This window comes from Pseudopodoces humilis, chromosome 5 (assembly GCF_049639895.1).
Source record: "Pseudopodoces humilis isolate 2021_Gansu_Grassland_sample_001 chromosome 5, ASM4963989v1, whole genome shotgun sequence".
Classification (NCBI taxonomy): domain Eukaryota; kingdom Metazoa; phylum Chordata; class Aves; order Passeriformes; family Paridae; genus Pseudopodoces; species Pseudopodoces humilis.
Genome location: NC_142204.1, coordinates 62,002,428 through 62,016,761, shown reverse-complemented (window position 1 = coordinate 62,016,761; position 14,334 = coordinate 62,002,428). Strand labels below are relative to the sequence as shown.

The window sequence follows — 14,334 nt, the reverse complement described above, 5'->3', positions numbered from 1 at the left end:
AAAAATATGTTACAGGTAAAATTATTTAGAGCTACCATTGAAGGAACAAGAGGGATGTTCATGTTTACATATTCTTCAAGGAAAGTACAATGCAAGTGCAGACACCAGCTGGAGCATCAGTGAGATAGCACACAGGAACTTACAAAAAATGTTATAATATTTAGAATTAGAAAAAATTATAAACCTTTATCCCTGCAATTTTCTTGGAAATGGCAATTATCTTCAGGTTTGAATCTTCTCATGAGCTAGAAACTATTCAGTACCCTTTTGACTGGGTGTTCCTTATTGTACTTTTCTGACTGGACTTTTTTACTAGATTTTATAAAGACAAACAAACATGAGAGAAATACATTAGAATACTGTAAAAAGTTATACCTTGCTTATTAAATTCATAAGTACTACATGCAAACAGAACAGTTTTTAGTTCAGCCAAGTGTGTCTTATTTTATAATGTCTGAAATCAACTTCAGTCATGGTTATGAGTTTGCCGTCATGATTGGTAGCTGTACCTAAACCACACATACATTATGCAAGAGATCATTACTGGAAGTATTTAATTCACATCCTATGTTTCTCAGCTAGCAAAGCAAAGGGAGTCATTGGAGTGAAATGAAACTGAAACAAGCACAGGCCCCAAGCCAGCAAAAAGGGAAAAACAACAACCATAAAAGCATTGCATGGCTGCAAGCCAGTGAATGCTCCGTCATGCAGTTGTCAGCCTCCTCCTGTGGCAGCGGCCAAAGAACCCTTTAAATTATGGTCTCTGGGTTGGGTTCCTAAAGCTTGAGCTGTGTAATCCCTCTGACACACAACAGTGCTTCCTGCTGCTGTCACATGCAGTGAGCAGGATGTGGCTGGGGAGCTCCTTCCCTCCGAGCTCCAGCGTGGGAGCAGCAGGGCAGCGCCGTGGGATTTGTGGAACAGCGCGATGGGCACCGGTGGTCCCTGAGCACCAGCCCAAACTCCTCCACTCTGGGCGGCCTGGGAATAACAGAAAAGAAGGGGGTCAGGTTCATGTCAGGAATTTCTCAACATGTCAGTAATTTTCAGTGTTCTACAAAAAAGAGAAAATAAATGGGAGTTGAATTCTACAGAAACCTTGTCTAACTGTCTAGTTAGACAGTCACTTGTCTAACTGGGCTGGATAGGACCATTAAATAGTAGTTACTGACTGTAAAAATGCTTTTTCCCTGTTTCTTCTTCTATGAACTTGCTGTTAATGTCACTGTTCACCTTTTCCTCCAAAGTAAACCAAATGCTAACAATTTCTGTGTCTTATTTTCAGCATTTTAAGGACATAGTCCTATTATTATTATTATTATTATTCATGTTATTCTTGATTTATAAAGCCTGTAACACAAACTGTAATTCAATGCTGATGAATCAAGGCTGGTTTACATATTTGCAATTCACTATAGTTTTCTTGCAAAAAGTCTTATGGACCCATAAGTGCACATGCAGGATGTTGTCCTGATTGTACTTCAAAAAGATCAGGCTGCTCCAGAGTTCAGGTACTATAAATACCACAAAAGCAAGTCAATATGCTTTTAAAAAGCATCAGGTAAAACTACAGAACTTTTTAGGGGAGAAAAGCAGTAGAATGACAATTGAAAGGATGAACTAAAAATACACTGCATCTATTTTTCAGGGCTCTAGAACTATTTTATTTTTCTACAATTTTCAGGAGGAAAACATTCATTGTTATACCAGATTTTTTTAAAAAAAAGTAGCTTATGCCCAAAGAATTGAAAAACATGAATTATTCATGAATGGAATGGCTTTTTAAGAAGAAAATTTGTAATTGTACACGTGTTGACTGTAGTTAATCTGAATTCTACAGTATATACTCAGATGTTAAGAAAATTATATTTTGGAAGCTGCTAAGTTTTATTTCCTCTACACCAAGGTTTAATTTCTGTTTATTTCTGTTAGAAACTTGCTTTTGAATTGCATGTAACAAATGCAAGGCTGTAGGCATTTCTTCCTCTAAATACACATTTTTGTATCTAGTTTGAAATATGCAATTTGCCATAAATACAGGTGACTCTTTTTATGAAGTGCTTAGGAGGTTTTAGTGCATTCATTGCACATGTTGAAGTAAATGAACTAAATGTGTTTCAAACAAATGTGTTTGAAACAAGAGACTGTAAATAAAAATGCACTTTGAGGGTCAGAAATCTGTGTAGGTTCCTAAACTCACTGATGTTATAAGTTGAATGATTTGGGTTTGTGTCAGTGGGCAGGCTACAGCTGTTCTCGAAATGGCATTTTCTCAGGCTGCCAAAAAGCATCTGCATCACTGGGCATGTTCTGTGCATTAGAGCAAGAGCTGCAGGACCTTTACTCTCTGCAGCTGATCATGAAGGACAGCAGACTCAGAGAATTTCTCTACAGCCTTGTCAGAAATCTCAAAAGAAATTAGAAGTAAGGATGGTCTTGTCTGCAAACTGAACCTATTGCAAGAAACAGGGTTAGCAGTACAAAGCAGGAGATCAGTTAGAGCTTGGGGATCCTGGAAGAAAAGAGATCCATATGGAAGTTCTCAGCCTCAGGGAACCAGGCATACAGGTATTTTGTGTTTTATAAACTGGGGTGCTTTTTTCCCCCTTCATTTGATTATGAAAGTGTGCTGGGTTTTTTGGCATTAGCTAAAGAGAGAAATTATTTATAAGCTTTTTATAAACCTGGAACAAAAGGTTTTAAGTTACTGACAAAGGGCAGCAGTAATGACATTATGGAGTTATAATAGGCAGGTAAATAGGAATAGCTGTAAGAAGAAATATATTTTCATTTATAACAATTTGTGCTCTGCAGTGACTTTCAAATAATTAGATAGGGATGTTATGTGTTCCTATGTACAGGAAAATCTTTATGTAGTCTAAGTCAATAAGACTTTTGGCAGAGGGTTCAATAACAAATGCCATTTGAAAAAATGTTTTAAGGTTGCATGTGTGAAGCAACAGGTTAAGGATCTATCCACTTGCAATTTTTCATCTTGGGAATATATGTCAGAACTCAATATAGAAATGATTTTCTATATTTTTCCTATGTCAGAATTTCAGAGAGAGAAGAAATTGAGTTATTTATAGACTTCTCCATAATTATAAATGTGATCCCTATTCAAGGTTAAAAGAAATGGGGAGGAACTATATTGGGAAGTGCTTATTAATCATGTTGGATTAGATTTATAGATATGCCTTTCATAGTACATGATACACCCGTCAGTGGCTAAACAGTAGTTTAAATAGTTTTGTCCTAAAACTATAGTAAAAGTGGCAAATACAAGGTTTTTTACTCAGTTTTTTTCACATTTGTACTACTTTGCTGAGATGTTGTCATGACATTTTTGGTGGTGGAAATAAAATATGAACTCTTGCTTTTGATATTGTGTCTTTCAATTGTGAGTTCTATCAAAAATAAATAAAAGAAAACATATAACATTTATATGATTGCCAAGTACAGCCACATTTTATTGTGGTTACACAAGGACTAAAACCACTAAACACTGCAGAGAGATTTTGAACCAAGATTTTTGTTTTAATAAGAAACAAAAAATTGGTATTGGAAATTGGTATAAGGTCCTGGGAAACATAATATCTAATGCTTTATTATTTAGATACATATGTAGGTAGTTGTATAATAACAATATGTTCAAGTTTCGTGTGGAAAGAAAATTGACAGCTCTGTCCATAACCCTATATGTGTTTTCTGAACTGTACAGATTTAGCCAGTTGTCATTAACTGTTTTTAACCTTTACTAGTATCAATAGTAAAAAATACTGTACCAACCACATGCTTTAACCAGAAAGCTCTGCGTGCTTTTGTTCTCCATCATGACAGAAACATGAAGGAAAATGAGCCACAAAGATTTACAAGTGATTCATTGCTTCCATCAAAGCAATATAATTTTAAATTGTACTTTCATTTGTCTTTTCCCTGACAGGAGGCATTGTTGATAAGGACCTTCGTCACTACCTCAATCTCCGATTCCAGAAAGGTTCGGTGGACCATGAGCTCCAGCAGATCATAAGAGACAATCTCTACCTCCGCACAGTGCCATGTAAGTAGGGTGCAGGTGGACAAACCTGGCATTTTAGTGGCAATAGACCATCTGGGTGAATGCTGCTGAGGCCCTTTGCAATGAATGAAGAGGTGGTCTGTGGATAAAACAGACTTCTTGTTGATAGATTTGTGGTTTGGTTCTAGTCTTCCACATAACTGCTGAGAAATTCAGCTGTGCAATGGTGATGTTTTCGTGGTGTTTTCAAAGTCGTAATTTCATGAAGTCTGGCTCTAGAATAAGAATAATAATAATCTTATTTCTTCTGTAGTTTTAGAAAGCACAAATTTAAAGAGAAAAACCAGCAGTTTTCTGGGCTGGTTCAGTGGATATCCATTGGATTTATAAAGCAATAGGGCAACAGAAGAAATGTGTATACCAGATTTTGTCTGAATGCAACAGGAATGGCAATGAAAGTTTGAAGTGTCTTGCATATGTGTTTGTTGCCACATAAGCCAATACTGAAAATATTCTGAAATCTCTAAAATAGTTTTTGTTGTATTGAGAAGATTCAGCTATTTCAACAATGGACATGAAATTAAGCAGAGTCACACAAGCCATGTCCAACTGTCAGGGTCATGCCTTTCAGAACAGATCACTTGGCTGACAGACAACATATCATTTTACATGGACTGAAGTTCTATTATTCTTCCCTCATAAAATAATTGCTTAGCAGACATAAAATGGGTCTTCTGGTTTTGGCAAAAAAAGGGGTGCACTTTTGAACTTACAGGCTTGACACCGGAATGATAGGCAGAGGGAGGTATACTAAGTGTCTGTGCTATTTCTATGGTAATGGGTGGATGCCCTTTGAAATGTTTTTTCTTTCATAATATTAAAGAATGGAGCTTTGAAAAGCTCCTCCTAAAAAAATAAATATAAATGCCTAATTTCTAATGTTCCATTTGCAACTGATCAGAAGGGAAGGCGGAGAAAAACATTTAGAAGTTATTACCTGTATGCAGAAAGCAAAAAATGTTATATTTATGTGAGATTTGTGATAAATTAGGTTTGTCAGAAAATGCTGAGAAACATTACAGCTGTATTGGAAATGCAATTACAAAAAAGTTTTGAGACTAAATCCCACTTCCAAGGATATCTGGGGGCATCATTAGCCTAAGCGTATTCTTATTATTGCCCCAGTCCATGCTCATTAGTGCCACAGGTCCAGGTCAAAGAAGAATAAAAATATAACAATATTGCAACTACTGCACACACGTTGTGTATGACAGACACCATCTGTCAGTGATATGGGCACAATGAGTATTTTTTGAGGTTGTTTTGTTTTCATTCAAGGCAATAATAAAGTGTTCTCATGCCTTAAGTAAGATACCATAGTCACAGAAGCAAATTTGTCATTCAAAATGCAACGCTACAACCACAAAGACTAATTTGGAGTCTGTAAACAGCACAACCTTTCCTTATTGCTGTGACTTCTCCATCTTCTGTGTCACCTTAGATTGTTAAATTCTTAGGTCATTATTGTATTATATAATGAGCATATTTGACTAAGTAAAATCTGCGGTTTGAAATATACTATAGTGTTGTAAATGGCAGGTGCTGATTTGCTGGGTAACCTGGTGTGTTCTTACGTTCTTGGAGAGTGGAGGAATCTTTTCAGTAGTAGATGTAGCAAAAAAAAAAAAAACCAACAAAAACAAACAAATAAAAATACCCCAACCAAACAAAACAAAAACAAAACAACACAAAAAAACCCCATAGTGCTTAATTGGTATATTTTCTTCAAAATGTTCTTGAAAATTCTATGAAAACAATCCTTCTTAAAAGTGACTATTTAAAAAAAATGAAATGATCAAATGCAGACAGGATGATTTGTGGTTAGCCATAGGATTTTTCATAATCAGTCAAATGAAAAGAACACCATCACATAGTTTGCAACCCAAATTTCCTCTAAACCATAATTGTGGTGAATCTTTTTTAAATGCAATTTTACTCTGTCCCCAGAATTCATGCCTAGGAGGGAAAATGTTTTCACCTGATTGTTTATTTTAATATAACTTAACTAATTTTTGAATCACAAACTTACCTTTCAAGAACATTGGTATTCAAAATCTTCTGCTCTGGGTAGTATTTTGTTTTTAAGCTCTGTACATAATCTAAGAGTACTGGTTGGTTGTCCTCACACTGTCCTTAGTATACAGTGGTAATGTTTACCTGACTGTACCACTGCCCACAAGTTCACTTCATGAGTGCACCTAACCATGGATTTATTACAGATATTGCAACAGATGCCAACACAGCAAAAGCAGCACTCAGTTTTTATCAAATTCTTGTGCAGGAAAGTAGAGAGGGAAACCCAGCTGTAGGCAGCATTGACTTCATTTCCAATAACAAGGTTGTAACACAAAGAGGGGAAAAAAAAAAAAGAAAAATATGTGACAACAAAATTTCATCTACAATCTTTGCTGTTACAGAGGCATGATTGCCAGTAAAACCATAAGAGTGTTTGTAGAGTTTTTACCTTGGGTTTTTCTGTTCACACTGGCAGCACTGGCCCCAGCAGTGGAGTGAGCATGACCATGGGTTTCTCAGTCTTCAAGGTTAGATTAAGGCATCTTTCACTTGCATTTATGAGTGAGTATTCTCTGTGAAACCAGGAAGCAGAGAACTTATCCATACCTGTTTTAAGTCAGCATAAGCCAATTCAAGTTAGACAACTGAACTAGTATATACTAGAAACTGGGTAAGGTTGAGCCTTGGACTCAACCCATTGCAGTGTTAAAAACCAGGCTGGATTAGACTTTAAACAACCAGCTCTAGGGGCAGGTGTTCCAGCCCATTGTGAGGGGATTTTGGGACTTGATGATCTTCCAATCCTTACCATTCAATAACTCTGTGATTCTAGGTAAGACTTTGAATTGTCTGTTATACAAGTGTACATCCCTGTGTACACCAAAGAGTAGATGGTCCAGAATCACGATGTGAGGATAATGGGTCAATTCTGCCCTCAGAAATTGTAGCCCCTGGGAAGGGGATGAATTGGTTGGGTTCGTGATCTTTACATTTCTGTATTTTTGCTAGTGCAGTGCCCCTTTCTACTAAATTAGAAATGACCGTGTAACCCTGGGAGTCAAATGCTGCCTTCCACGAGGGCTGCAGTTCTCAGTGCATATGAAATTGATTTTCCCAGCATTGCCAGCAGGAATGATATGCATACATCCCAGGGTGAGATGTACAATTGTATTTGCAGCAGTCAGGATGCAGACATTAACAAGGCAGTTTTGGGGGAAAGAAAAGTTCCTCATTTTCCACTTTCAGAAGACCTAACTGAAGTCTGTGTCCTGCATTTTCTTCCCCTTTTCCTGTTGTGTAGAATTTCAGCACTTTTTATATCCTAAACTTACTCCTGAAGATATTTAGGAACGCTATTGTGGTTGTCCTGCAATACAGAAAAGCAGGGAGAGAAGCTCATTGATATCCTCTGGGATATAACCTCATATTGGCAGTAGCTCAGATGAGCTGGTCATATTCCTGCTGCACCATAGGAGGATGCAGCCCATGAATGCTCTCTTAACAGTGAAAATGGGGAAAAAATAGCTTTAAAAACATTATGGGGATGAAGAAGCTTCCCTCCTAGTCTTTGAGTTTACAAAAAAAAAAAAAGGAATGATGTAAGAATGGAGAGGGTTGGAACCATACAGCACTGGATATTTCAGTATTACCATTAGCACAGAAATTGGAGGAAGGATGTTTTATTTAAGACATTTATCAGCAGCATAGGAAAAAAAAATTAATTTTGTGACTGAGCCATATGCTGTATGTGAGTGACTAGGGGAAAAAAATGGAATCATTATGAGCAGCCACATGAGTTTCCCACATACCAAATCATGATAACAGATCCTCCTTTTTGTCACTTCCCTGTTGATACCAATTGCATGGGTGCTCTGTGTTAGGTGAATATAATTAACACTGCATTGCAAATATGACACCTATGAACACTTAATAAGTCACTTAAGTCACTTCTGCTGTGACTTATTTTTTTCCATCTTCTGTGAATATTTAGATTTAGGTCATTTTGTGTCAATATAAATTAGAGCCTCATTTTCAAATATAGTTCTGTTCTCTTGTATTTTAATATAGTCTGGTCTATATATAAATTTAACCCATGTGCTGCAATATTGTCTGTGTACTGTTGAAATGTTATATCTTGCAGCATGCTTATGTTTGTTGTCTGGTCCTCTTCCCAGAAGAAAATGTACATGGAGTGATACATTTATTTTCTGGTGTTGGTTTTATTTATCATATATAGTAAAAGTAGAGCAATTAGCTTATATTTTGGTGATACTAAAGTCAATAAAATATGTTTATACTTGAGGCTGCAGGGGAATTTACACTTTCAGACCTGAAGAAATCTCTATCTGCAAAACAGTGCAAAACAAACAAGGTCTTTCCCACTGTCAGAACTGTCATAGATTGGCAAACCTTAGTCATTTATAGTCTACTTTGTGGATACCCATCAGAAACAAAGAACTGGGAGTCTGTAAGACTTTCCTTTCCCAATGATAGGTGACTCATAGTTTGTGTTTCTTCTAATACCTTTTATTTTGGTCACAATAATTGGTAAATACTGAATTAAATCCATATTACATACTTAGGTTTTCATATGAGGTTTCTAATTTCCAAGCTGAGAAAAGAGTTGCAGAATTCAAGTGAGCAATAACTCTGTACTGGTTGAGGGTAGCCCAAACTCAGAAGCTCCCTGTGCATAGTTCTGCTGCTCTGGATAAGGTTGTGAGGTATGCCTGACTAATCCATATTTGAACAAATATGAAGCCTTTCAATTTTTTTTTGAAAAATACTTTTTATCTTCTAAAAAGTACATAGCCAAGAAAATTCAAAGGGAAATGTGTGAAACAGACTTTCCAATGGTATATTTTTCTTACAAATTCGTTCATGTCAAAAGTATCTTACAAGAGGTACTGTCAGTGAAAGAGCTGCCAGTTTGACGTCATATGGAGCTATTGCTAGGATAAAATAACCTGTACTTAGCATACCATGCTGCCAAGAAATGTCTGCATCACTGGGAATAACATTACCTAACTTCAGTGACTTCTTTATTCTTCCATTGTTAGCTATTGCTTAGACTGTGATGGCTCAGAATAGAGCAATGCAGAGCTCTTTAAAAATGTTTTTGTTGTTATGTATCTCATGGATCACACCTCCAAAGTGTACTTAAAGTTAAATCATTGGCATCTTGAGAAAAATCAGGTAATTATGTGAAATGAGAGCCCCACTGTGCTGGTTGCAGCACAGCCATGTGTACCATAAGATGAAAAGGATGCCACTGCTTCCTATGACAGAAAGGCTAAATAGAAGAGGAAAAGAACAGCTGACAAAAAATCACAGAGCACCAACAATGCCTGAGCTCTCCTACATGAAGTGGAGTGGTGGTTAAGCTGTTGCCTATGGACTGTACTTACTTTTCCACTGCTGCATTCAGTATTCCTAATTATCCACTGAAAACACACAGGACAATGACCTGTTTTTCTGAGGACACTGGGGATGCCTGGTAAAAAGAGTTTGGCTTATACATCTTTGTGTTGACTTTTCATGTTATTTTATGGGGACTTTTGTCTGTTTCAGAGCATGGTAGTAGAGGCTGGAGTCAGAACTCGTGCTTCTTCTCTATCAGTTTGTACAGAGCCTTGCCTGTGCTCAGAACATCTTTGGGCTGCAGGCACTGCATTGCCTTCAGCAGGAAGTGGATAAAAATAAAACCGGCAAAAAAATAATATTTAAAGTGTATTTATCAAAGTGAACCACAGTTTTAATTAAGGTCTAGGGTAAACAGATGTCCAAACTATATCTACAAATAACAACACTGATAGAAAATACTATACTGTCTGTTAGTCATGAGAGAGAAAATGTACATAATTTCTGTCTTTTTTCATCAGAAATTCTTCATTTCTACATATTGGGGACATCAGCTTTTCATCATCAGGTATTCAGTGACTAAGTGCTTACCTTAAAATAACATGTATGCAAAGAAAATACAGTTCAAGAAGGAGGTGGGAAGGAATGTGTCTGATGTGGTGTAACTGCAGTAGGGAGTGAGAAGAGTTGTAACAAAATGAATAGCAGTAGTTATGTACCACTTCTGCAAAATTGCAACTTACATGTTCCATAAAGGCTGTATGAAGATGTAGGATGCTTTCACTGGCTGTACAGTTACAACAGTTCTATTTCTCAGAGATCTTTGCACCCATCTCACATCTGCAAGACGCTGAGGCTTATAATTCTGTCCCCTACTCCCATTCTTCTCATTCCTTTATTCCCTACTTTGTGTTCTTTTAAATACCATGCTTTTGTCCCATTTTAAAAACCAAATCATCCAAAACCATCAATTTTTTTAATAAAACACTGCCAATATAAATTATTTTTTCTAACAGTTAATCCCTGCCAACTGAAAAGTTGATACAATACCACTAAAGTTACTAAAAGTTTTAGCACTGAAAAAAAGGATAAGAAAATGTTCTGAAATTGCAAACCCAATCTTTCTAAAGCTGTTTTCCTACAGAATTGTATCACATATCTTCCTTAACTGATGTTAGCTGGCATGTGATGTAAAGACTAATATCAAGCATCTTGGGTTCCTCATCACATCTGTCTGGAATTATTTATATGTGATACAGTACATGCATAACTCCAGATGAGAGTTTAGTTACAATATTTGTGCTGGTTGTCCCCAGGAGTCAATACATGTTGATTTAAACTTTGGGGAGGCTCTCTAGTGTTGCAAAATGGGTTCTCTAAATCACGTGATAGCAAAAGGATAAAGGATAGTGGCAGTTTTAAATGAATTTTGATGACAGCCCTAATTTTATTGATTACTAGCAGCAAACTAGATGGGCAGTAGCATGAATCTGATGAAGTACATTGCCTCAGCAGAACAAGAATAGCAAACAATAAAAGCGGCCACAAATAACTGATTTCACAAGTACAAGTCACAATTCTTGAGTGGCCTAAAGCAGCTTGAAGTTTGTGTAAAGTTTGTATCTCCCTATGACAATAGGCTTTTCAAGCCTGAAGGTCTTAGATATACTACTGACCTTTCTCCCTAAATAACCAAAGTATCTTAGAAATTTAAGAATTACAAATATGATGAACAAAGCTTGCACCATTGAATGTAAGCATTCCTATGATTTCTAAAGCATTTTTTATTTCGTACATCATCTTTCCAAATTGCCTTTTGATGTTACAAGATTTTTAAATATATTCTCTAGATAAATTTAGCCTCCATCTTCAGTCAAATAGGTTAAAAATTAATTTTTTTTCTTAAGGTAAGCTGAGCTGCTCTAAATATCTGTATTTTCTCTCAGTCTGGAGAAGATAAGCTGTCAGAGACAGTGGATACCAATCTTTACTTGGTGATTTTTAACTGAAGAAAAACTGAACAGTGAGCATGGAACACCAGCAGCTGTCCTTAGAAATCCAGAACAATGACAACAAAAACAAAAAAAATAAAATAAAATAATTGTGTAAAAGAATCAATATTCTTAATTGAATGACGAGTTAAACTACTAAATCTATATCTGCATCATTGTATAAAAAGGTCCAATATCAATTTTGGGAAGATGTGCTTCTTTTGGTTTTTTTTCTCTCTTCTGGGGCTTTCATCTACAGCCATACAAAAGCAAATCTGTGGTAGTGATGATGGGAGTCCTCATGAATAGATCATCTGGTGCATACTGAGAAATTTATGTGAATTGGTAAACACTTGGCCAAGTTCACCAAATAACCAACTTCTCATGTTTCTGTCTCTGAAGTACACCTGCAGTTCAGGAGCCTCCTCAGACCCGCTGCAGCCCTTCTTGGTTTGTTTGGACACTGCTCTGTGCCACCACTCCCTTCATTTAAAAAGGTCAATAATTACATTAATGAGACTATACAAAATTAGATCTTTTCTCAAGATTTAAGGTTTTCCCACCTGTACAGAAGAAGGCACACCTTTCTGCATATTTTCTGTGTCTTAAAAAAAAAAGAATTTCAACCTTCTGTGCATAATAAACCCATGTCAATGGACAAGTGTCTCTAGTGGCACCATGTTTTAGATTCAAGAGTACCCTGACTAGAATAAATCCCTTTGAGAAGAAAAACCATCAAAGAATAAAGATTACATAGGTGCTGTAACACCTGAAGAGATGCTTAAGACCTAAGAGTGAATAAAACTTTGGTTTCATCAATAGGGGTGAGATTAATTTGTAATTCACTGGCTAAAAAACTGCTATGAGGAAACTCCTTTTCTGCATTTCCTTTTATTTTCCTGTATCCTGAGGATACTGCTGTCCTGTTTTGACCCATGACAGTTTGTCAAAACTTTTTATTTCTCCTTTATCTCCAGGTTTTGATTCTATCTAATGCATCTTTCTTTCTTTAACATATTACTGTTATTAACACATCAACCTCTTGACTAGCTATCAATCTATTTTGGATTATTCAAATAATTCTGTCAAATTTATTCCATTGAATCTGAATAAAGAAACTTTCTTACTGTGGAGATGGCAGAAATATATTTTGATTGGAAAAGAAATAATTAGAATAATGCAGAGGTTCCAGACCTCTGTATTTCAAATGAAAGCAGGGATCTGGATTTAAATACAGAACAGTGTTGTAATTTTTGCTTTTAAATTCTTGTCTTTGAATTTTAAAGGCTTGCATGGACTTATATTATAGGGTCTAGAAAACACTATCCTTTTCAGTTAAGAGACCAGATTTTTTACCACTAAATTTCACAATAAATTATATTTGCTAGTATTTTATCAATGCATCTTGTTTGAAACTAATCAATAATACCTGTTATACATTGCAAAGATATTTTCACATTGCTCACAAAAATAGTGGATCGTTTTATATGTAGGAAAACATGAAATTTTTCTCAAGGATGCTGAAGGTCAGCCTCCACATGTGTTGTAGTGGCTTTTAGCTTGTGACAAAATGTACACCAGCACTCAGTTTAACTCATCTGTAATTTCTGAGTCCCATTTTTGATTTTGACTGTTTATTGAGCTTTCTTTTTCAGCTTGGTACTGCTATGTTTTCTTCAACTCTTTTTGGTACTGACTTGAGTAGATGCTTGACCAGTTATTTCATCTGGCATTTGTTAATATAGAGAAACTTAGAAACATTTGGTTTGGTTTGGTTTGGTTTAGAGCTTTAAATCAAAACCATTCTACCCCTTCTTGCAAAAACTGATGCTTTTTTTCTCCAGAAGAATCTGTGGAGCCCTTCCTCATCACAGGTGTGTCAGAAATCTTGCAGTAAAGTTCTGCCCTGTTATGATTCATTCGTTTCACAGAACACTTCAATCAGTGCCTTGTACTCCTTCTTGAAGAGCTCTTAGAACCCAGAGAGCAGGCTGTTGTTTAATTACCTTTAATTCATTGGGAATTGTATGCTGTGGGGGCACTCAAAATGGTGATTTGGCAAGATTTCCTTTCTTACAAAAAAGTAGAAGTCACTTTTATATACAATATCCTCATAGTAGCAGCATCTATAAAAAAAAAAATCTCTTGTTCCCTTAGAGATGTCCTGCTTTGACTTTCACTAAAGTGCTGAGTGGTTCTGAGCCTCTGCACGTTGTTGGCTCCATATTTGTAATCCCTGTCTGACTCCCTGCTCAGAAAGCTCATAGTTTGGTGTCTGACTCCGAGCCTGCCATAACTGGTCAGGGACAGTGAAGCTTGTGACTTCAGGCTGTAGGCTTTACACAGGTTAAAGAAGCTGGCTTTAACCAAAGCTGATGCTTAGGGCATGGACCTTTGTAACTTTAGTCCATACAATAAGAAAGGCACATTGCCAAATATACTTCAAGGTTTATGTCCTTTAGATAAGCTAGGGTAGCTACCTTCTCAAGAATAGGATAAAAATCAGGCTGGTTTCATATTTCTCTCTTTCTCTCTTCTGAGTCCTGTGAGGACATGGTGAAAGATACAGCTGAGTAGTGAGTCATTCTACTGTTCAGGGTTTCATTCTAGGAATATGTGAAATGTAAAGTTCCCCATCAATTACCAAGACAAAGATTATTCCCCCTTGCATATCATGTATAATGAGGTTAACTGTAAAATATATTATCTAATCTTCAGCTTATCTTTGTATACTTCAAAAATAATTATTATTTCCTATAAAGCTTCAAAACTTGCTGTGAGATTATCAATCATTTTTATCTACAATGCAAATGCATCTGTACTTGTATTAAGAGTCGGGCACCAACAAACTATTATTTAAATACACAATTAAAATTGCACTGACTCAGA

General features: G+C 36.2%; 1 protein-coding gene across 11 annotated transcripts in view; it reads left to right on the top strand.

Moving 5' to 3' along the window:
- The window catches only part of MAGI2 (membrane associated guanylate kinase, WW and PDZ domain containing 2), a 708,943-nt gene that overhangs the window by 205,425 nt on the left and 489,184 nt on the right, over positions 1 to 14,334 (top strand). For all 11 annotated transcript variants that reach the window (XM_014255224.2, XM_088054941.1, XM_005526021.3 and 8 more), the window contains exon 2: positions 3,944 to 4,060. In XM_014255224.2, coding sequence (XP_014110699.2) covers positions 3,944 to 4,060 — 117 coding nt within the window. The remainder of the gene's footprint in view (positions 1 to 3,943; positions 4,061 to 14,334) is intronic.